The 24766-nt window shown below is 48.0% G+C and overlaps 1 protein-coding gene and 1 long non-coding RNA gene across 2 annotated transcripts; one reads left to right on the forward strand and one right to left on the reverse strand.

The window, feature by feature from the left end:
• Window positions 1-1192: 1192 nt before the first annotated feature.
• LOC120679254 lies at window positions 1193-11137 on the forward strand. Its single transcript, XR_005677065.1, has 2 exons — window positions 1193-1937; window positions 10059-11137. It is a non-coding gene; the product is annotated as an uncharacterized LOC120679254 (long non-coding RNA).
• On the reverse strand, window positions 2534-10996 carry LOC120679252 (sesquithujene synthase A-like). Its single transcript, XM_039960802.1, has 7 exons — window positions 10843-10996; window positions 10490-10742; window positions 10032-10395; window positions 9719-9937; window positions 8975-9110; window positions 3275-3526; window positions 2534-3044 (listed from the first exon to the last, which is right to left on the reverse strand). The coding sequence occupies exons 1-7, from the start codon at window positions 10960-10962 to the stop codon at window positions 2754-2756; spliced, it is 1635 nt and encodes a 544-aa protein (XP_039816736.1). The 5' UTR covers window positions 10963-10996; the 3' UTR covers window positions 2534-2753.
• Window positions 11138-24766: the final 13629 nt, after the last annotated feature.

Genomic DNA, 24766 nt, shown 5'->3' on the forward strand with positions numbered 1-24766 from the left:
TTTTTTAGATTACGGAATAAGATATCCCAGCCTTAGCATTCACCTGAATGCATAGAGCTTAAGTCATACAAGCAGGGACTAAGCCCATAGCTCGCCAGCAGCCCCGCCGCCGGCGCAGCAGCCGCCAGCCTCGCAGCCTCCGCCCGCGCAACAACCGCAGCCCTCGCCGCAGCAGCAGAGGTCGCCACTTCCGGCGACGCCGCAAGCGCCAGCGGCGCAGCAGCAAAGCATCGACATTGTCATGACGCCGGCCGAGACGCCGCACGCCGACACCCCCGGCGGGTACGACGGGTCCGGCGGCGGCCCGACGTCCTCCCGGTGGCCCAAGGCGGAGGTGCACGCGCTGATCCAGCTGCGGAGCAACCTCGACATGGCGTGGGTGGTGGTGGTGCAGGACGGCCTTGGGTCTGCGCGACCCGTGGAAGGGTCGCCGGGCGCACGCAGAAGCAGAGCAAGAAGAAGAGCGCCAAGGCCGCCGGCGCTGTTGCGAGGCCGTACTAGAGATGGTGATTGTTGCGGGCGAGGTGGTGCCCCCGCGTTTGCCCGGCCCCCGTACCTACCACCGCCGCCATGGCCGCGCGCCCCAAGCACGCCGGCGTGCCCGCGCACTGCCGGCCGCGCCGCCCGCCGATGGGGATCAGATCCTCTCGCCGACGATGGAGATGAGGCCGCCGAGCGGTGGGCGCATCTTGGCGCGGTAGGATATCTCGTCGTAGGGCCGGCGGTAGAAGCGCAGGAACGGGAGGAAGGACTCGCGCTCGTGCTCCACGCGGTTGGCCTGCCCGTCCTTGCGGAACGCGAACAGCATGGACGGCGACCGCGAATCGCCCCCCGCGCTGCCCGCCGCCGGCCGCGCGCACTGAGGAGTCGCCGCCGGTCGCCGACCCCAACGGAGCTGACAATGAGGAGTCGCCGGAGGCCGACCCCAACAGAGCCGACAAGGAGGGCGCGCATCAATTCTATGGCCGGCCCCGGCGCGCCTCTCGCCGCCGGTCACCCGCCGGCTGCATTCCTATGAGAAGAGATGCTCAAATGTGAATGACAGGTAGGACCCACAAAAAATAGAATCTTATTTAGTCAGGCCTGTTGGAGTAGATAACATATTTTGACCTTCTAAATTTTGGAAGTGGACTTTTAAAATGGAATTTAGTCACTCAATTTTAAAAGTCCTGCTGAGATGCTCTTATGCTTGTCGATCTGCTATGCAAGGAAGGAGATAAGCTATGGCTATTGGCTTGTTGTTCTTGCGGATTTGGGAGGGAATCCTGGTTGCTTCTTTGTTGTGCAAATGAAACAGAGAAAGTAGATGCCGTCTTTTTCAGATTTAGGGAGGATTAGGCTTTGGTTACTTCCTGTGTAGAGAGGACAGAGATGAGAGCTGCTTCCTGGCAGCGCGGAGGCTAGCAGTTACCAGGTTCATGGAATCAATCAGAGATAAGCTCTCTGCGCGGCAACAAAAACGATAGCAAGGCCCAACAACCAAATCTACAAAGGCGAGGCCCAAAAAATCACACAGCCAGACAGAGAGTGGCCGCCCCGGCTGCTGCGCGGAAGCAACCGGCGGCGACTGCCGGCGCGAGCCGCTCAGATCGGGTAGCAACGGCGAGCGGGCGTACACTACACGCGTGCGGCGGCAGCGCTGGCGCCGGAAGCAAACTGAACGGCGATGCACCCACTGACGCACGCTGAAGCCTGAAGCGCGCATGGTGCTTCACAAAATGGGCCCCGTGACGTGGTGAGGGGCTTACAACGGCAGGTGGCGGAAGGCGGCGCGGTGGCTCAGGCATGCTCACGGCCTCTGCTCACTGCCTCACCGGCGCCGTAGGCTGCTTCCTCCTGGGTGCCGGGCATCCGGGCAACGTGCGCGGGCACGAGCTGTTCGACGTAATGGCTCGCCGCCGCGTCAAGCGCCGCCTGTGCCGGGGTCAGCTGAAGAGGTTGGTTTGATTTGCTCTACCTAAGTGCCTCCGTTTCGTCGTGGAACTGACTAGTGTATTCATCATCAGCCTACATAATTTACTCCTGTATAGTTCAGAAATATCACCAAGTTCAGTTTTCCCTTGGATTGGAAACTTGGAGTAAACACAAAGTTCAGTAGTGACTTGTGACAGAGGTCTTTCCACATTGCCACCTTGGTATAACTCAGCGGACCATATTTTCCATGAATTAGATCACCACTTCTGTCTTCTGCACCATTTCATTAGTTCAAGTAATATTTGAAACAGAGCAATGCATGAGGAAGGGCATGCTATTACTTGAGAATATATACAACCACAGCACAGTGCATTTGATAGGAAGTACTCCCTCATTCCCTGTTTATAAGGCATACACGTATATCAAGATTCAAATCTTGTCATCTTTGACCAATAATTTGACTATTAAATTTTTATTTTTATAATGCAAATTTCATATGATTGGATTCATAATCAAATATATTTTACAATGATTATAAGTTTATAATCAAAAGTGATATAATATATGATAAATAAATGGTCAAAGTGTTGTTTAGAAGACCGTGTCATGTTCCATCATGCCTTATAAACGGGGAAGGAGGGAGTACATATTTTTATTTCTCAGCAGCAAATTGGCATTACCACTAGCACTGCGGTTACATACATGAGCGGGATTGTGAGAGCACGATACATTTATTAGAGCTGATGACAATACTTATTATTTCATCGAGACTCTGGTTATTCCAAAATCACAATATACCTCATAACTACTTTTATGGCTCTACCTCCACTTGGCAAGCTTCATTCCGGTATTGGCTCCACAAAGAGCAGTTCTATCATTTGTTTGAGTGCTTGTGAAGAAGTGAATGCATCACAATTCTTGTACATATTATCTGTAGTTCTTGAAAAGTCAAACACTGTTCGTGGCACGACCTTTGGTAGTCCTTTCAGTGCAAGGCATTGTTCTAACATATCCTTCCATAAATCTTCAGTAAGTTCTTTTATCTTTTCACATGCATCATTCATTGTTGTCCCATGCTCCTTCATGTAACAGTGGACAGTGGAGGCACTGTGGTCTGCTGTTTGCTCACGCTGCAAGATGTCGTAGTGAAAAAGTATGTCAGGTTTGTTATAACAACATTTAGTTAATCTTCCAAACTTTGTGATTCTAAATTAAAATTAGGGTAAAATCCAAATTTATGCCATGAATCTATGCCTAGTAACAGAATCTAACCCACTCATTAGATAACCATAGGCTGAAAGGAGTGAGCCAATGTACAATTTTTGCATGAAGCTATACTTGTTTAACTATAGAAAATGACCTTCGTTGATACAAGATCATTGGAGAGCCGAACAAAAACACCAAAAGACGTGAGGAACTGAGGATAGCTCAAAACCCACTCGAGGGTCCCCTTTGTTATTACATCACCCATTCCAACATATGCAGCACAGGCTAGAGCGACGGATCCAATGCTTTCCATTGAAACTTGAAGGTGTTCACACATTGTTTCTGGCACATAATCTTCATCACGCCATTCTACTTCCTTGGAGTACTGCTGAACTAAACGCTTCATCTATATGAAATATGAAAATGTTTGAAGTTATTTCAGATTCTGATATTTCTGCCAGATAAAGTGAGTTGCTTGAAATAAAATTAGTTAGGAAAAACGTTATGGATCATCATATACGGACAATACAGTCCACAAAAGACTTTTACTAGCAAATAATAAACATTTCATGAATAGCTCAAAACACAACATTTATTCATCTAAGACTGTCATGTGGGGCAAAGTCTACAAACGTCGCTGCAGGAAGACCCAGGAGGTTGGTTAGGATTGTGTCATCGGCGTTGGTTGTTGTTTGGAAGGCTATCTCCTAGATATTAGGGACTTGTTATGCAAGGCGCCTAGGCCTATATATATGTAACTAAAAGACTCGTGAAGGAGCAATGAAAAGTATTAGCCTCTTCTCTCTTCTGTTAAGCCGTGAGAGCAGCAGGGTTCGACCCTGTCCTCCTACGAGTCCTACCTCCCATCACATCTGGTATCAGTTGCTTCGGTTCGATTCGATCACGTATTGTGTTCCGAGTTGGATCTGAATTACGCGTCCTCATTATATATTTACACGCCGCTGCCAAAGCCTTGCAATCTCCCCTCACCAGAACCCTAAACCACCAGCCGCCACACACAAAACAAACCCTAGCCGCCATGTCCGACGACGAGAAGCAGACGGAGAGCTCCGTCCAGCTGATGGAGGCGATCCTCAAGAAGCTTGACTGCCTCGACGTCTTGGAAGCTCGCCTGACCGAGCTCGATCACCAGCAACGCCTTCATAGCGCGTCTCTCCAACGTTTGGAGCAACGACAACAACACGCGCCGCCAGATCCCCGCCGCGACGGGCCTATGGGCCAAGCCCGCTTCCACAAGCTTGATTTTCCCAAGTATGACGGCACCGGCGACCCGATGCCCTTCGTCAACAAGTGCGAGCACTACTTCCGTGGCCAGCGCACCATGGAGGAGGAGAAGGTGTGGCTTGCTGCGTTAAACCTACACGACGCGGCACAACAATGGTACATGCAAGTGGAGAAGGATGAGGGCACGCCCTCATGGAACCGCTTCAAGGAGCTCCTGGATCTGCGCTTCGGGCCTCCCCTACGCTCCAATCCGCTGGGCGAGCTCGTGGCATGCCGCCTCACGTCCACGGTGGCCGACTTCCAGGATCGCTTTCAAGAGTTACTCGCGCGCGCCGGGCCCCTGCAGGAAAACCAGAAAACGCAGCTGTTCCTCGCCGGCCTTGGGGAGCCCCTCAGCTTGGATGTCCAGATCCAGGGACCCCAGACGCTTGCAATGGCCATGAGCCTGGCCCGTTCCTTCGAGCGTCGCAATGCCGCGGCGGCCGCCGCACTCTAGGCACAGGCGCCTCCACCCGCCCCACCGCGTTCGCGCCCGCCTCCACCTCCACAGCCACCTCTGCTAGCGTTGCCGGCAACTCCTGCCACCGGGGCGACACCAGCAACACAGCCGCCCAAGCTCCTGGCGCAGTCGTCGTCCAACGCCACCACAGTGGTCGCGGGTCGCACCGTCCGCCGCCTGACTCAGCCGGAGATCGACGAACGGCGACGCCTCGGCCTTTGCTTCAATTGTGACGAGCAGTACGTTCGCGGCCACAACCGTTCATGCAAGAAGCTCTTCCTCCTCGACGTCGACTACGGCAACGACGACGACACTGAGGAAGCCGAGGATCTGAAGGTGTCCCTGCTGGCGGTCACCGGCATCCATCAGAAGACGGAGCGCACGCCAGGCGCAGCGCTGCAACTGCTGGTCCACATCGGTTCGGCCACCCTCCGTGCGTTGGCCGACTCCGGGTCGTCGCACAACTTCATCAACTCGGATTGTGTGGCGTCCACCGGACTCCAGGTGACCCCGCGCGCGCTGCGGGTGACCGTGGCCAATGGCGACAAGGTGCCATGCGCCGGCGTGATCCGTCAAGCGGCATTCCTCATCGACAACGAGCCCTTCACCGACAACATCTTCGTGCTTCCACTGGGCGGTTACGACATGGTGCTGGGCACAACGTGGCTCGCCTCCCTGGGGACCCTCAGCATGGATTTCAGTACACTGTCCATGGCATTCCGGCGCGACGGCCGCCTGATCCAGTGGCGCGGCGAGGCCGGACCTCAACGCCCACAGCTGCATGCATGCACGCCGGAGTCACTCCTCGACGCCCTCCTTGCTGAATTTGAAGATGTGTTCGCTGCACCGGTGGGATTACCACCAGAGCGCGCCAGGGATCACCGCATCTTGCTCAAACCCGACGCCCTCCCGGTGGCAGTACGCCCCTATCGCTACCCGGCGCTGCAAAAAGATGAACTTGAGCGCCAGTGCCGTGTCATGGAGGAACAAGGGCTCATCCGCCGCAGTTCATCACCGTTCTCCTCTCCGGTCCTCCTAGTCAAGAAGCCCGACAATTCATGGCGCTTTTGCGTGGACTACCGTGAGCTGAACGCCCAGACGGTGAAAGATAAGTTCCCTATCCCGGTGGCTGATGAACTTTTCGATGAACTCCGCGGCGCATGCTTCTTCTCCAAGCTTGACCTCAGTTCCGGATATCATCAAGTGCGGATGCACCCGGCTGATGTGCATAAGACGGCGTTCCGCACCCATGAAGGACTCTACGAGTTCTTGGTGATGGCGTTCGGCTTAACTAACGCACCGGCGACATTCCAGGCACTTATGAACGAGGTACTCCGGCCCTTCCTCCGCCGCTTTGTTTTGGTTTTCTTCGACGACATCCTCATCTACAGCAACTCGTGGGCGGAACATCTACAACACCTGCGCCTCGTCCTCGACACGCTGCGCGCTCACCGCCTCTTCGTCAAGCGCAGCAAGTGCGCGTTCGGCACGACGTCCGTCGCATATCTGGGACACGTCGTCTCGGCGCAGGGTGTGGCCATGGACATCGACAAGGTGCGAGCTGTGCAGGAGTGGCCGCCACCGCGATCTACTCGCGCCTTGCGCGGGTTTCTAGGGCTCGCGGGGTACTACCGCAAATTCATCAAGAATTTCGGCGCGGTGGCAGCGCCTCTCACGCGGCTCCTTCAGAAGAACGCGTTCGCATGGTCGGAAGAGGCCACGGCAGCATTCGACGCCCTCAAGCAAGCACTCACGTCCGCACCCGTCCTACAGCTGCCGGACTTCGCCAAGCCCTTCGTCGTGGAATGTGATGCTTCGGGCTCGGGGTTCGGCGCTGTGTTGCATCAAGGCGACGGCGCCATCGCTCCGCGTCATCAGGCACTCGCAGCTTATGAACGCGAGCTCATTGGGCTGGTGTTCGCCGTCCGGCACTGGAGGCCCTATCTGTGGGGGCGCCCGTTCGTCGTCAAGACGGACCATGCAAGCCTCAAGTTCCTCCTCGACCAACGCCTCGCCACGATTCCCCAACACCATTGGGTGAGTAAACTTTTGGGTTTTGATTTCACTGTGCAGTACAAGCCCGGGCGCACCAATGTCGTCGCCGATGCTCTGTCACGCCGCGATGCCGACGCGGAGCTCAACAGCATCTCGGCGCCCTCCTTTGATCTCCTTGCTGAGTTCCGAGCGGCAAATGTGGCCGACCCAGCCTTGGTGGCCCTGACGGCGCAGATTATGTCTGGTGAGCTACAATCGCCTTGGTCCGTCGTCGACGGCCTGGTCCTCTACAACAAGCGCATCTATGTGCCTCCGTCGTCCCCGCTGTTGCAGGTGGCTCTGGCGGCTGCACACGACGTCGGCCATGAGGGCATCCAGCGTACCCTGCAGCGGTTCCGGCGCGACTTCCACACGCCGAACGCCCAGCGCGTCGTGCAGGAGCATGTTCGTGCTTGTCTTGTGTGCCAACGCAACAAGACTGAGCAGTTGCACCCCGCCGGTCTACTACTACCTCTGCCGGTTCCATCAACGGTTTGGACAGATGTGTCCATGGACTTCATGGAGGGCCTACCAAAGGTCGGCGGCAAGTCGGTCATCATGACTGTCGTCGATCGCTTCTCGAAGTCGGCACACTTCATTCCGCTCGGACATCCCTACACAGCCGAGACAGTGGCGCGTGCGTTCTTTGGTGAAGTGGTGCGTCTGCATGGGATTCCAGCCTCGATCGTCTCGGATCGTGATCCGGTGTTCACGTCGGCGTTCTGGCAGGCGTTGTTCAGTGCCACGGGGACCAAGCTTCAGATGAGCTCGGCGTTCCACCCACAGTCTGATGGCCAATCCGAGGTGGCGAACAAGATCATCGCCATGTATTTGCGTTGCTTCACTGGTGATCGCCCACGACAGTGGCTTCGGTGGCTTCCTTGGGCTGAGTTCACTTACAATACGGCCTACAACACAGCACTTGGTGACACGCCCTTTAGGGTGGTCTATGGTCGTGATCCCCCCTCCCTGCAGATGTATGATCCTGGCGAGATACGTGTGCCAGCAGTGGCTCGTTCCTTGGCAGAACGCGACGAGCTATTGGCGGACGTGCGCCTCCGTCTGGAACAAGCACAGAAGAAGATGAAGTGCCACTACGACAAGCGGCACCGTGAGCTCTCCTTCGCTGTGGGAGATTGGGCGTGGTTGCGCCTTCGTCATCGTCAGGCGTCCGGCATCGTCGACTCGTCGAAAGGCAAGCTGCGACCCCGCTTCTTTGGGCCGTATCAAGTGGTGGCCGTCGTCAACCCCGTTGCTGTTCGGCTTGCTCTGCCGCCAAAGGCTCGCATTCATGATGTGGTTCATGTGGGCCTGCTGAAGCCGTTCAAGGGAGATCCTCCGGCGTCGCCGCCGGCTCTGCCTCCGCTACATCATGGTGCGGTGGTGCTAGCGCCTGAACGTGCTCTACGCGCCAGGCTCTACCGCGGTGTTCGCCAGATTCTGGTGCAATGGCAGGGTGCACCTCCGTCATCGACCTCGTGGGAAGATCTTGCAGAATTCGAAGAGCGTTATCCGGCGTTCCAGCTCGAGGACGAGCTGTTGCACGAGGGGGGGAGAGATGTCATGTGGGGCAAAGTCTACAAACGTCGCTGCAGGAAGACCCAGGAGGTTGGTTAGGATTGTGTCATCGGCGTTGGTTGTTGTTTGGAAGGCTATCTCCTAGATATTAGGGACTTGTTATGCAAGGCGCCTAGGCCTATATATATGTAACTAAAAGACTCGTGAAGGAGCAATGAAAAGTATTAGCCTCTTCTCTCTTCTGTTAAGCCGTGAGAGCAGCAGGGTTCGACCCTGTCCTCCTACGAGTCCTACCTCCCATCACAAAGACACTGAATAATTTGTGACTAGTCAAAACTCAAAATATCATGCATAAAGAACTCCAGTTTTGATATTTGGCAAATAAAATCATCAAATTTTCAAATTCTTTATAAGATATACTTATTTTTTTAATTATTCATATGAGTTGCATAAGTGAATTTGAAAGAACATTGCATTTCTAGCTGATTGTTATGATTATGTGTGCCTTGTCAATATTCAAGTATAAGACAATCGTAAGAAGTTAAGTAGGATACTTGCCGCCTCTTTTAGGTAAAGCACACGGTAGCTCTTCTCTGGTCCTAACTCATCCTCAAATGAATAAAATGTCTCCAACAGAAATAAGTAGAAACCCTTCATGTACTCTGGAAGGAGAGGTACTGCACTTTCATTCCACCTGCATTTTACAGAGTCAGAACTTTGTTTCTTGTATATTAAAGATGTCGGAAGAACATCTCTAACGAAGTGAATGTGTTTTCCATTTTTTTAGGATGGTTACATTGAATAATATTTTCCATTCTAATGTGATTTCAATTCAAATATAATTATTTTTGACAAATTGTTCCTAACTTTTCTGCAACACTATTATTTGACTAATACAGTCAACTTTGTACTGTTGCTTGTTAAGTCTATTTGATGATCGCAGTCATTTTACTTCTTAAATTGTAGATATATTAAAGCTTTGTAAGCTACAGAGTTTGCTCTGTGCTTTAGTCATGATATTGACCTAGGTACTATTTTTTTATTTTATCTGAAACTGTTTTGTTCTGATGCAAGGGACATGGCACGCCATGCCTAACTGTACATCAGCACCGAAGGCCTTCTGTCCTGGACATGTCTCCATGATATGTCATTCCATCACAGAGTCATAACCAAAGACTTCACTTCCTTTAGTTTGATATTTATGTAAATTGATGATATGCAATCTAATGTCTTTAATCGTTAATACATGTGATATTTTTGAAGTAAAAAACATCTGACATGGGTGGGAAGATTGTTAATTACCTGTTAATTGCTTCAGCAAATTTTATGCACTCCTCAGTGGTACCATATGTGTCAAACATATCATCAAGTATTGTAACAAGAGACGTGATCTTGGTAAGTATAATTCGAGAGTGAGAATATGGAGGATCATAGCATGCCCCATTCATCCAGAAATATACCTCTACTATTCTATCTCTAACAAAAGTCATCTTTGATTTGACAAGGAATTCCTTCCACCACCTACCATATATGTTAAAATAAGTCAATTGACATCCTGCGACTGAATAAACATAGAGTAATGTTAGATTCAAAAGTGAGATGAAAATAATCTTACATTGTGCAATGCTTTAACTCTTCGCAGAAAACAAGTTGTTGAAGGTAAAAATTCAATTTTGCATACTCCAATATGGCTTCGTTTCGTGTAGCCTCTTTTTCATAAATGGGTATGTAATTTCTTGCTTCTAATATTCCAACCCTTCGAAAAAGAGGTGTGTGAAGAGAAGAAGACACCTCCTTTGCGAATGGTGATTCTGAATGTTCAACTATATCTTGAAGGCAACATCTAGTGAAAGAGATTGCTTCATCCAGTACCTTATCTCCATGTCTCCTCAAATATGCTGCATTATATAAGCTTAACAAACTTCTTGTGTCAGCAATGGCAAAGTTCCCATCTTGTATTTTAAAATTTAGGAATACATCTGTAAAATATAGATGCATAGTGAAAGTTAGCTATTTTCCATTTACTTTTTTTTAAAAAAAATTGACAAGTCAGTTCTAGCGAGAAAGTCTTACCTGATGACACATCGTAATTGTTCTTTCTTAGAAGGTAAAACCGCAGTGAAACTAAGTTTAGATCCTTATCATTGTAATCTAAGTTGTGAATATCTTGCAGTAACTTGTCTATCTCATTCTCGTAGTAGTAATCTAGTCCAAGTCGTTGCAATGTGATTATAAGATCCATTGTTTCCCGTAAATCAGTTGAGCCATTCACTATCTTCCTAACATCTTCTCTTAGCACCACAGCTCTTTCTTTCATGTATTCGTGCTGCAGAGAAGAAGTATCAAGAATTTCATGACACTATGACAGCATGTCAGCATGCAACGACGAAGCTTGTTCCTCATCTTCAGTGGGATGCCATTGTTACCTGAGGCGCAGTTGGTGGCTGGTATGTCAGGAAGAAATCACCCCACAGGCTTGGGTGGAAGGTAGTAGCCTTCCGTAGCTCCTCTGCCTTTTGGTCATGATCTACAGAAGCAGGCGCCATGTTCTCAATTCCACTCTAGTTTATATTTTCTTGCAGATGTTTCTGATAGATTTGTTAGTGCCTATCTGTGTTGCATTGCATAGGTATTTATAGGCGATGCAGACATGAAGCCCAGCAACACATACTTATTTCTAAGCAATTGTGCACAGTTAACACGATCTCTGTGACGATGACAGCACGGTCTCCATACATGTGTGCATGAGTGTAGTGTTCCTTGGACTGGGCTATGTTTCAAATGTTTCCATGGGGCCTGGGCATGTAGTGTTCCAAACAACATGTGCCTCAGATTACGTCTACGGCACATGGATTGGAATCTGGGCATATGGCTCTTTTATCACAGGTGCCGTATATATGCCTATATGATGTACAATGAAGCTCTATGGTGGTTGGAGATGTTCTTGGGTGTGTTTGGGATGTTCAGCAACTCCAGCACACTTCAAATGGCCGGGGTGAGGCGTATATAGGCCACCAAGTCTTGTAGCCGTTGCTCCAACGGTCAGCTCTGCTACCACCGGAAGAACCGATGCCTCTTGGCAGGGTAGCGTCGGTTCATCCGGTCACTCACAACATGAAGTAGCCGTTGAAGTCCTGACAGCTGACGCAGAGACCACCGGTTGAACCGATGCAATGCACCGATGCCTCACCGGTTCAACCGGTGCTGAAAGAATCTTCTCCTGGATGCTGACGTCATTACACCGGTGGTATGCACCGATGCACCGTCGGTTGAACCGGTGCTGAAGAAACTTCTTCTGGATGCTGACGTCATTACACCGGTGGTATGCACCGATGCACCGTCGGTTGAACCGGTGCTGAAGAAACTTCTTCTGGTCACTTGACATCGTCTCTGGTACAAATGACGGCCATTGCACCGATGCCCTATTTTGGACCGTCGGTTCAACCGGTGCCTATAGGCTGACTTGGCTTCGATTCCCTTCTGCACCAAATTATCAAGGCGTCGGTTCTTCCGACTACCATCGGATGCTCCGATGCCCTAGCAGCGGAACCCCCGTAGGGGCAGTCCATCGGGCCTTGCTACGCCTATCTTCTCTTTCTCTTTGTCATCACTTGAACCTAAAAGCCTGAGAATGATTATCTTAACAATCATATTAGTCCAAGTGTTGTGTTGTCATTCGATCACCAAAATCACTCGAAATGGCATCAATGGTGCCATGTTCGTTACAACATGTGCCTCAGATTACGTCTACGGCACATGGATTGGAATATGGGCATATGGCTCTTTTATCACAGGTGCCGTATATATGCATATTTCTGTTGGTTGAATCTGTCCAACTTTCCAGGCCTTACGAAAGATTTTGACTGCTCTTCTGAAGATCACCTCATTGCTTCTGTCATGATATTTTTTTATTAGCTATGTTTCAAATGATTCCCTGGGGCCTGGGCATGTAGTGTTCCAAACAACATGTGCCTCAGATTACGTCTACGGCACATGGATTGGAATCTGGGCATATGGCTCTTTTATCACAGGTGCCGTATATATGCATATTTCTGTTGGTTGAATCTTTCCAACTTTCCAGGCCTTACGAAAGATTTTGACTGCTCTTCTGAAGATCACCTCATTGCTTCTGTCATGATATTTTTTATTTTAAATATAAACCATTTTGTTTTGCTATCTATTGCTATTGTATGGATGTCTATTCATGCTCAAGCTAGGCCTCAAATGTTTTTTTAGACAAAAAATGATGAGAAATGCTCCTTAAATGATCTATATTTGCAATCAGAAATAGGATCTACATGTGGATTATTTCACTTTTTTTGTATATGTATCTCGTATTATCTATTTTTATAAAAAAATATATTCATGCCAACTGTTGACCCATTGTAGAGCTTGTCTCTATCCTGTCGTCAATCACCTGAAAGGCTGAAATACACGCTTCTCTGCTTTCATAGTCATATTACCATTGGAAAAAGTCTATATAACCCCCTAACTTATTGAGGGTGGAGTACATCACCCCCTCAACTATGAAACAGGATGTTTAACCCCTCCACCTTTGCAAAACCGTTTAAAAGACTCCCTCAAGTGGTTTTATATGGTGGTTTTGACATGCATGCATGTTGAGCTGGACTAAAACGATGAGGATCATCTAACATGTGGGTCCCGCTTGTAAGTGGGCAGTAGAGGTTGTCTTCTCCTCTCCCTCTCTCTCCTAAGGCCGCTCCCCTCGATCTGCTAGCTGCCGGCGCTCACTCGGAGCCGTGGTTCAGACCTCACCCGTTGCTCCTTCACTCACGGCGCTCACTCTAAGATGCAGCTCGCGCCTGGCCCTCGTTCCTCCGCCGGCTGCGCTTGCCCGCAGCAGCAACTATCATCGCACGCCCTCAGCCCCATCGATTCCGTCCGTGCTGCCGCTAATTCAATCCTCGCAAGGCCAATCCGATTTCATCTGTGATTATTTTGTTGACCAACGTTGATTTGATGGCCGCGACATCTGAATCGAAGATTGGAATGCAGGCGAGAGTCAGGCGGCCGTTGGTGGCTGCCCCTGCCTACCTACGTCGCCTTGCTGTTGTTGTTACTCCAATCTATTTAGCCGGCAGTTACAATTCTATCCATGCCATCGCAGATTCTGTTCCCGCCGCATTTGATTTTACCTGTGCTGTGTGACCTCCCGTCGTCCATCCCGCCCCTGCTCGAACCACAGCTCACAGCGCACCCCCTCCCACATGCTCCGCATCGCCTTGCATGGTCGATGGCCTCGGCAATTGAGGCGAAGGCGGCGAGATGAGCGAAGCCAGTGCCCACGGCGCCGTGAGTGGAGGACGATGGTTCGCGCAGGTTCCGCATCGGGGTATGGCCGGACAGCCGTGTAGGCGCTATTTGCGCAAGGTAGGCGGACGGGCGGAGCCGCTGCTCAAGGACAGCACTACAGCAGGCAGGCCTAGGGGAGCGGGCATGGGAGAGACCCGGGGGGGGGGGGGGGGGTCCGGCAGCGAAGAGGACGACCTCTACCGCCCGCTTACAAGCGGGGCCTACAAGTCAGATGATCCACGTCATCGTTTTAGTCGAGCTCAGCATGCCTGCATGTCAAAATCAGACCGCTCGGCCTCCGTAATTTGTCAATTTTGACTGACAACATATGTCCTTTTGTTTTTTGGTGAGTTTTATAAGCTAAAAAGCAAGTACCAGGCACTAGCCTAGATATATGATTTATAAAGAAAATGCAAGACTAAAAAATAATGCTAAGGGCGATATTCTATACCAGCTGTCTTCGTCTTCAACCGTTCTGCACACTGGGATAATATTTCATCAAGTATCTTTCATTGAGAGCTCTTGGAATACGTTCTCCTTGCATCGTCTACACCATATAAGAATTACCGAAGATAACCTTGACGATCTTATATGGTCCTTCCCAACTTGATGACCACTTGCCGAACTTGTTGCTCTTCGTCCCAAGAGGCAATATTGTTTTCCATACCAGCTCACCAACCTGAAATGATTTCTCTCTTACCTTCTTGTTGTAAACTCTAGCTACCCGAAACTTGTCCTTCTCAATCTCCTTCAAACCTTGCAACCGCTTGTCACTCACTTCATCAATGTTGTTCATCATTAAATCATAATAATCAACAGCGATGAGATCATTTTGTTTAGCCAATCTATAATAGTCCAGATTCACCTCAATGGGCAAAACGGCCTCTTGGCCATATACAAGCTCAAAAGGAGTAACTTTAGTAGCACCATGTCTAGATATACAATGAGCCCACAATACTTCAGATAGAACCTCATGCCACCTCCTGGGATTCTCTTCTATATTCTTCTTGATAAGCTTTATTAAGATCTTATTACTAGACTCGGCCTGACCATTGGCCTGAGCATAGTATGAAGATGAATTGAGTATCTTGATCTTATAAGATTCAGCAAAATCACGTACCTCCTTTGAAATAAATGATGAACCTTGATCCGTTGTCAAAGTTTGAGGAATACCGAATCTATGAATAATATTCTCTGTAATAAACTCAATTACCTCCCGATGTGTCATATTCTTCAAAGAAACTGTTTCAGTCCATTTAGTGAAGTAATATGTAGCAACTAACACGAAACGATGTCCCTTTAAAGAAGGGGGGTTAATCTGGCCAATAAAATCCAACTCCCAACCTCTGAACGGCCATGGCTTGATAATAGGATGCAACAACGCAGCAGGCACCAATTGAATATCACCGAATCGCTGACATTCTTCACATCTTTTATAATATCTGAAACAATCCGCCATCATAGTTGGCCAATAGAAACCGGCCCTCCTAAGCAACCACTTCATTTTAGTGAGCCGATTGATGTGTACTATAGATGCCTTCATGAGCTTCCCCCATAGCAACATGAGCCTGATCAGAATCCAAACACTTGAGGAGAACATCTTCGGCGGTCCGACGATAAAGCTCATCATTAATCAAAACATATTTAAATACCAAACGCCGAATATTTCTCTCTGCACCATGATCAGGGTCCCTTAAATATGTCATAATAGGCACCCTCCAGTCAGCAACTTCGGCCTTCCCTTTGGAATTAGAAGCAACGGCCGACTTTTTGTTTTCAGCTGTCAGACCGGTCAGACCAGTCAGACCGATTCGTCCAGAACCAGTAACACAGCTGTTGCTCGCATCGGCTTTCTCATGTTAAAATATTTCTTAGTATCAATGTAACCAGATGCTTGCTGAGCCAGAGCATTTGCCTTTTTATTATCTTCCCTTCGAATATGTCGAATTACAAATTCATCAAAGGAAGGGACAATATCAAGGCATCTATCAAGATATGCATTTAAAGATTCATTGTAATATTGGCATACCTTGGATACTTGCTGCACCACTAAAAGTAAATTTCCATAAGCTTCCACATATTTAACACACATTGATTCCAAGAATTCCAAGCCAAATAGAAGTGCTTCATATTCAACTTGATTATTCGTGCGTTCTTCTTCCAATCGGTTTGAGAACTCAAAAATAGTGCCACTCGGAGAAATAAGAACGGCACCAATCCCTTGACCATCATCACAAGCCGATCCATCAAAGAACAACTTCCATGGTGTGCAAGTAACATAGCCGACTTCCAAATCATGCTCATCATTAATCTGATATTCAACAATGAAATCTGCTACAATTTGGCCTATAACAGCTCTCAAAGACTCATAGGCCAAATCATATTCAACAAGTGCATAAGCTCACTTTCCGATTCTACCACTTAAAATCGGCTTTTGTAGCATATGCTTAATAACATCGGCTTGACAAGTAACTATGCAAGTACTAGATAACAAATAATGCATCAACTTGGTACAAGCATAATACAAAGATAAGCATAACTTCTCAATAAATGTATACCTTATTTCCGCATCAATTAAGCCGTCGGCCCACATATGTAATAATATACTCATTTTCTTCGGTTTCTTGAGTCAAAACAACACTAATAACTTTATCTTCTGCAGCCACATAAAGCCTAAAAGGAATACCTCTCTTAGGTGCCCTGAGAACCGGTGGTGAAGATAAATATTTCTTGATCTTCTCAAAAGCCTCCTGCTATTCTGCCCCCCCAAGTAAATTCAGCCTCATCTTTCAACTGAAGAATAGGAGTAATAGCATCTATATTTCCAGACAAATTAGATATAAACCTTCTCAAGAAATTTACTTTACCTAGAAAGTTCTGTAAATCTTTCTTGCAGGTAGAATCTTCCACTTCTTTCATGGCTTCAATTCGCTTTGGGTCAATCTCTATGCCTTTCTCATGAATAATGAAGTCCAAGAATTTTCCAGCCGATACACCAAAAGCACATTTGAACGGGTTCACCTTCAAACCATACTGATGCATCCTCTTAAGAGCAAGTCTCAAATCAGCCAAATGATGACTCAAACCAGCCGATTTAATCACAATATGATCAATGTAAACTTTTAATATAACACCAAGTAAATCATGGAAGATCAAATTCATAGCCCTTTGATAAGTAGCACTAGCATTTTTCAAACCAAAATTCATAACAACCCACTCAAACAAACCAACAAAACCAGGACATCTAAAGGCCATTTTAGACGCATCTTCTTCGGCCATAAATATTTGATTATAACCTGCATTACCATCAAAAAAACTGATAACACGATGTCCAGAAGCTTCATTGATCAACATATCGGCTATAGGCATAGGATATTCATCTTTAGGAGTAGCTTTATTAAGATCTCTAAAATCAATGCAAACTCTAATTTTATCCGAATCTTTCTTTTTAACGGGCACAATATTAGAGATCCACTCCGCATAATGACAAGACCGAATAAATCCAGCATTTAATAAATGATTAATCTATTATTTTATTCGGTCATACATGACAGGACTAAATCGCCTAGCAGGTTGTTTATAAGGTCTGAAACCGGCTTTAATCGGCAGTCGATGCTCAACCAAATCACGACTCAAACCAGGCATCTCGGAATATTCCCCTGCAAAACAATCGACATACTCTTTTAATAACTTTATTAAATCGGCTTTACAATCATCCGATAAATTTTCATTTACAAAAGTCGGCTTAGGAATAGAACCATCTCCAATATCTACCTTTTCTAATGGATCAGCCGACGTAAAACCTTGGCCTAATTTATCAAAATCACCGAAGTCCTCAATGGCCTCGCACATATCGTTCGTCCGTGCCCGATAGTGCCCAAGACACTGCTATAGCCAGTCTGCGCTGGATCGGTCTGACCGGTCTGGTGCACCGGTCTGACCGATCGACCGGTCTGACTGGTCAGAGGTAGCGGTCTTACCGGTCGGCTCTGCATTGCTGAACTGATGCATCACAAAAGTAAATGTAGCCGATTCTCCATCGACTTTAGAATAGCAGATATGAAACCATCCTTGGTGCAACTGATCAAGTCATAATTGGTCAAATCCTGGCCCAATAAGCACTTGACATTATCATGTGCACCAATAAACTCAGAATCAGCGGTTGCAATGAAAGAAGAAGTATCACCATGCACTATTTCTATTTCATCGCCGATCCACTGAATAAGAAACTGATGCAAGGAAGTTGGCACACATTGATTGGCATGAATCCAATCATGTCCAAGTATAAGGCTGAAATTACCTTGCACCTCGAAGACGAAGAACACTGTTGGGGCCGTCTTACTCCCAATGGCCAACTCCATTGAAGCAACCCCTTTGGCACCAATGGGATCACCTCCTCCAACACCGCTGACCGTCATGTTTGTCTTGATCAAGTCCTCGTCCATCCCGTCGAGCTTCTTGTTCAATGAATAGGGCATCAGATTTACAATAGCCCCACTATCCATGAGCATACGAGAAACTGGCTTCCTATTGATGTGCCCCCTCATGTAGAGAGCCTTCAAATAATTATCTGAATCTTTGGGCTTTTGAAATATAGCTTCGCGTGGCCCAAAGTCCAGATAAGGAGTTTCCTCCTCCGGAATCACCAAGTAATCATCGGAGAAGCGCACAACGTTGATCTCCATGTTGGTATGTTCAGGAGAAGCCTCATAATCCACCAACTCTTCATCTTCTGGTGCTGAAGGAGCTGCTGGAACCTCTGTCGCGTGAGGAGCTGAAGTGATAACACTTTCTTCTGCTTTCTGCTTGGGCTCAGGCTCGACCGGTCTGACCGGTTGCTCTGAGCAGTCAGACCGGTCGGCTGGAGCGGTCCGACCGGTCCTGGTGGCTGGTCAACTGTCTTGACCTGCCACATCTTGCCTTGAGGGATCCTTGGCCTGTACTTTTCGAAGTGCTCATCCCTCAACTTCTCCGCCACCTTTTCCTTCTGTTCCTGGTAGCGAAGGCACTGCAACCTCCTCTTCTAAGTATGTGTCAACCCTGGCGGGCACCACCTAGGCTAAAAATACTTCTCTTTGTCCTGATCCTTGGAGTTGCTGCTACTGGCTTCATGATCATTAGCCAACACAAGTTTCTGAGAAGCATTGACCAATTTCTCAACGATCATCGGTCCTTTCTGTGCATCTTGGGTCTTGCCTTTCCCGTCCTCAACTTGCACAACATTAGCAACTGGAGCCTTCCCAGAATCAACTTGCATTGGCTCAGACTCGTCCCACTTCTCCTTGATGTGACACTCTTGATGCACAGGACGAACTTGGGCCGGTCTCTGCTGAGACCAGTCTGTAACACCCTAATTTTCAAATTTGGAACCTAAATAAATTTAATTAGATTTGTTATAGGTTCGATAAGGTTTTAATTATTTTATCTTGTGTTTAGAGCATTTATCATGAGATAAATAAAATACTTAGCCATAAAATAAACTTAAGGAAAATAGGTTTGTGCATCTCATGCCGCTTTGCAATATTTTATTATTTATTGTTCAGTTTGAATTTGAATTTGAATTGAATTGGTTTGAACCATTTGCGAAAATGAAAAAAAACCTTTCCATCTTCCTAGCCCAGCCCACACCCTCTCCCTCTTTTTCTTTTACTTCCCCGCGGCCCAAAAGCTCACCGCCAGCTCAGTTTCTTTTCCCTCTGGCCCGACCCACCTCTCCATCTTCTCTCTCTCTGCCGCCGACAGGTGGGCCCCACCTATCGGGGCCTTATCCTTCGCCGAGCCGAGCTCAGACTTGAATCTAAGTCTGGCCGCGCCCCGACGTCCGCGCCTTGGCACGCACACCAAGGTGGCCCTGCCCGGCCTATTTATAGGCGTCGCCCGCACTCCTTGATTCGCATCAAATCGCGCTGCAGCCGCCGCATTCAAAACCCTAGCACGAGCCGCCATTGTTGCTCGAGCTCGGAGCTCCGCGAAGCGCCGCCATTACACCGCTTCCCCGTCGTGCTTGAGCCGCCCCGGAGCTTCGCGTCGAGGTGAGACACGCCGTCGACCCCTTTTCCCTCTCCCTCTCGCTCTCCTTCATTGGGGTTTTCTTGACGATGTTCTGCCGCCTCTAGCTACCACCGTGCGCTCTGCTCCGCTCGCCCTCGCCTCGTGCAAAGCCCCTAGATGGTATTGCCATGCCGTGCGCATGCTCCCCGACCCAAACCCAAGTTGAATCGGGGCCGGAATCGCGTATACGCGATACACCGGCGACCCTGCTGCCGCTCGCCGCCACTCTGTTCGCCGCCGGAGCCTTGCATCGCCGCCTCCCGCCCCAACAAACCCTAGCCATCGGATCAGGATCTGACGATCCAGATTAGATCTAATGCCCATCAAACCAAAGCCGTCCGATCTAGATCTAACAATCCAAATTAGATCCAATCTAGGTCAAACCTAGCCATACTGGTCAACTTTGGCAATTTTGCAAAAAGACCCCTCAATTTTTCTGAATTTAACCCGCAGTCCTTCTCAGTTCAAAAATATTTATAAAATAGCCCTTTCTTTTATGTTTTAGCCCCTAAAATCTTGTTTTAGCTCTAACTTTCTCGTTTTAACTCCGTTTTCGACGATTCTTGCGCTCACGCGATCCTTGCAATGTGTACAATAGTTTTTTAACCTCATTTTGTACTGTTTACATTGATTGGTGCACTGTTTCTTATCTCTTGTATTTGTTTGCTTGTATGTGCTTGTGTGGGTGTTAGACGATTAGCAGTTCGAGCAGCAGCAAGACCAAGGCTTTGAAGGACCGGATCAGCAGCAGCATTTTGAGCAAGGCAAGTGGCCCTTGATCATACTTGTTAACCCCTAAAAATTCTCCAAAAATCACTTTACTTTATGTACATGCATGTGTCTATAATATGATGGGACCCAAATTAAGGATATGCCTAGTTTTGTTTATCCTTCCTTGATGAAACTTTGGTTATTTAATTTATGTTGGGTAGCTTTGCTAGTTGCCTTTACTTTGGGTTATGGTTGGTTAATGATGAGACAAATGTTACACTTGTTTTACTTCATGTTCAATAATCGTATAATATTGTTAATCAAGATCATGTGCTTAATTGGAACATGGAGAACCACCCAAGAAAACAGTGCAACCACAATACCATATGACTCTGGTCCTTGCTAAGTAATTAGATGATGTATATGTCGTTCCTGGGGGCGTTTGATTGGTGGATTTCGGGTTTGTGAATTGATGGAGCGGGTGAAAGAAGCTTCGTCTTCTGAGGTACCGCAGAAAGTCAGGGACCAGTATGTACATATAGTGATTCTTTGGAAAAGCCTCATAGCGTCCCTATGTAGTCATACCTAAGAAAGTGTGATATGGTGCTTGGCCCACACTTGCATTGTTGGGTTTAAAGTTCTTTGAACTTTTACGCGAATTGTGGTGAATGTGTACAACCTCTACATAGTGTAAAACTGATATATCAGCCGTGCTCACGGTCATGAGCGGCTTGGACCCTCACATGATAATTGAACTTGAAGTTGATCTAAATTGATGCTTTACTTATGGTTATTGTTGTTTGTCTTCATATATGCTTATCTTGCGGGTTAATGGTATAAACTTATACTTAGTTAATGCTTCCTAATAAAACTTGACCAACAAAAAGTGCTTGATACAGTTAAACCGTGTCAGCTTTTCCTTGTTTAGGCCTTGCATGTACTATGGTTGTTTTTCCTACCACTTGTTGAGTACCAACCATAAGTGTACTCACCCTTACATAATTGCTGCTCAGACCAAGGTAATTGTCCGGAGTACCCAGAAAACTTTGAGGATTTCTAGGCGTACGTCTCCCAGTCATCTGCTTATGAAGTTGAAGATCCGCTGCTACTCTATAAATGTTTATTTATTCGCTTGAGTTTAAGATATTCGGTCATGTAATAAAATTACTAACACTCTCTTTCGTTATGCATTTGTGATGATATTCCCTTTATAGTCTATCGTATGTGTGTAAACTTGATCCTAGCACACATATGAGATGCATTCGGTTTTCCTTCTTAAACCAGGTGTGATAGAAGTAGTATCAGAGCAGTATTGACTGTAGGACGTTAGCCTAGTTAGAAATGGTCAAAAATTAAGGTCTATCTTGCTTAGAAACCATACCTTTCTATGCTTATTTTGAAAATTGCTTAATCCTTTCTTATATTGAAATCTTTTATCCCATTCTTGGTTGTATACTTGTTTTTCTTCTTCCAAGTATGTATTTCTAAACAAAATCTCTCTATCTTGTCATTGCTACAGATGGTCAGGACTCACTAGACCGCTCACAAGCGCACCGGAGGGTGCTTATTTGCTCATCGTACACCAGTTGAGCCAGCCCCAGCTCCTGCTCCTACACCCGCCCCAGCTCAGCCAGAGGAGGAGGTTGAGGAAGTACCGGGGAGGGACTACTTCTTCGCTGAGGATGAGAGTGGCCGCATCATGGCAGTCGATGCAGAAGGAAACATGTCAACTTCGCTACCGTCGCCAACACCAGCACAGGAAGACCCAGTTCCGCCACCAGCACCTCCTATTCCAGAGGATCCAGTACCAACCGCTGCTGGAGGAGGCCCGAATGACCCAAGGAATGATGGTGAGGACGAAGAGGAGGATGACAACCAGGACGACGGCCCTGCAGCACAAAGGGGACCGTGCTGTGAGCGCACCTCATTTCACGAGGAGAGTTACTTCCCCATGCTGCTGCGGGACGTGCTTGACGAGTTGAACAACACTATGGCTCCTTTATACCACACGAGGCACTATGACGACCCCGCGCTCGGCGATTACTACGTCACTCGTGTCCGCATCAGGGTTGATGATGGGCACCGAGGCAGGAGGACCATTTCTGCGCACGACTCCTCTACACCCATGTCCACCTACTACGACGCAGTCAGCAGTGCAGCCAGAAGGGCTCTCTGGTCCCTCTGCCACACCAATTGTTGGGACCTGCAGGACACAGATTATCAGCACCTTCCTCATCATGCCTGTGGAACTGAGGACATAGAGTTGACACTTGGAGGTCACGGGGAGAGTTGCGTCAACGTCCTTGTCTGAGCCGTTGCTGCGCTCAACACGGATATGGAGCACGTCACCACCAAACTGGATGAGACTCAGGACCGACTAAGGGAAGCGTATCAGAGGATTCGCCAGCTTGAAGCCCAGCTTGCAGGAGAGGCGCCACCGCCTGTTCAGAAGGAGGAGCCTCCTCTTCCCGCCTTGTCACCCCAACGCAAGAGGCTCCGCTTTGGCGACCATGGCTACCAGAATCACTTCTACTAGATGTTAGGCTTAAGAGTTTTAGGTTGGGTCTTGTCAAGTCATTTTGTAATCGTTAGATCATAAACGCTTGCTTAAGTGTGTTAGTTTAATCAGTGTGTTATAATGCTTGGTCTTGTGAAACTTTGTGAGTTGCTTCTTTGTAATGATTGTGGTGTGATTATGGAGTGATGACCATAATTGCATCAAGTTTTAATAAAGTTAGCTAGTTAGTAAAGCTTGGGGTTATCTATTTTATTTATTGTATCTATCTCATCCTTGTGCCTATAATTTACCATGATCTATTTCATGAGTCTCACTTGTCTAACCAATCAGATGGTAAACACCAGGTCCGGATCAAGAGTCGATCAACCCCCAGTGCGACGTCAAGGAAGAGGCAACAACCCCTAGCCCAACAGCATGAGCGGCAACCAGGGACAACCACCACCACCACCACCAGGGATGGAGCAGTTCTTAGCTGCACAGACTCAGCTATTGACCCAAATGGCCAACACCATGGTCAACATACAAGCGCAAGTGAACCAAGCTCCACAACCACAGCCTCCACAGAGAGATCGTCATCGGAACTTCATCAGTCACAAGCCCCCTACCTTCTCCCATTAACCAGATCCTCTCCAAGCTGATGGTTGGATCAAGACCGTTGAGAAGATGCTGAACATAGCCCAGTGTACAAACAGGGAGAAAGTCTTGTATGCTCAAGGGAGATTGGAAGGAACTGCCACAGATTGGTGGGACGCTTATACTGCAGCTCATGCTGACGCCAACACCATCACTTGTCGAGAATTCAGGACCCAGTTCAGAGAGCACCATATACCCAAGGGTTTGATGAAACTCAAGAGGCAGGAGTTCCTTGATCTAAAGCAATGAGGGATGTCTATGAGTGAGTACCAGGATAAGTTGTCCTGTTACGCCTCCGCAGATGTAGCCGAAGATGAGCAGAAGCAGGATCACTTCAGGCTAGGTTTGAATGCACCTATCAAGTATCAGTTGTTGGTGCATACATTTGATAGCTTCCAGAAGTTGGTGGACAACGCCATCTCGGTGGAGAATGCTCGCAAGGAGATGGGTGAGCAGAAGAGGAAGTTCGAGATGCAAGGGCAGTCCAGCAACACACGCCCCTGTTTTGGACCCCCACAAGGAAACCAGTTCCTTCCTGGAGGACAGAACGTCAACTTCGGGCAGAATCAGTACCAGCACCCCTTTCAGCAGAACCAGCAGAATCAGCAGTCAGCTCAACACCTCAACCCCCAGTAGAACCGATAGAACACTCCCGCCGGTACCCCCATGAGGAACAACAACCCTGCCACTACTGGGGCCACTGTCTGTTTCAGGTGTGGTGAACGTGGTCACTATGCTAATAACTGCCCCAAGAATCCTCAGAACACTCCAGTTTAGTCCAACGCTAGTGGACAAAGGTAGACTCCACAACAGCAGCCTAGGAACAACAATTAGACCCCGCAGAGCAACAGGGGACAACAAAACTTTACCCGTGGGAGGGTGAACCACGTGGCTGCCAAGACTGCTCAGGAAGTGCAAGACGTCGTGTTCGGTATGTTTTTAGTCAACTCTGCCCCTGCATTGGTTTTATTTGATTCTGGAGCAACACATTCTTTTATATCTACTCAGTATATAGCCAAGCATTCTATACCCCTTTGCACCATTCCTAGATCTATGATAGTAAAATCACCTGGGGGAAACATGAGGGCTGCGTATCAGTGTATTGGTGTTAAAATATAGATTTT

This window comes from Panicum virgatum, chromosome 6N (assembly GCF_016808335.1).
Source record: "Panicum virgatum strain AP13 chromosome 6N, P.virgatum_v5, whole genome shotgun sequence".
Classification (NCBI taxonomy): Eukaryota; Viridiplantae; Streptophyta; class Magnoliopsida; order Poales; family Poaceae; genus Panicum; species Panicum virgatum.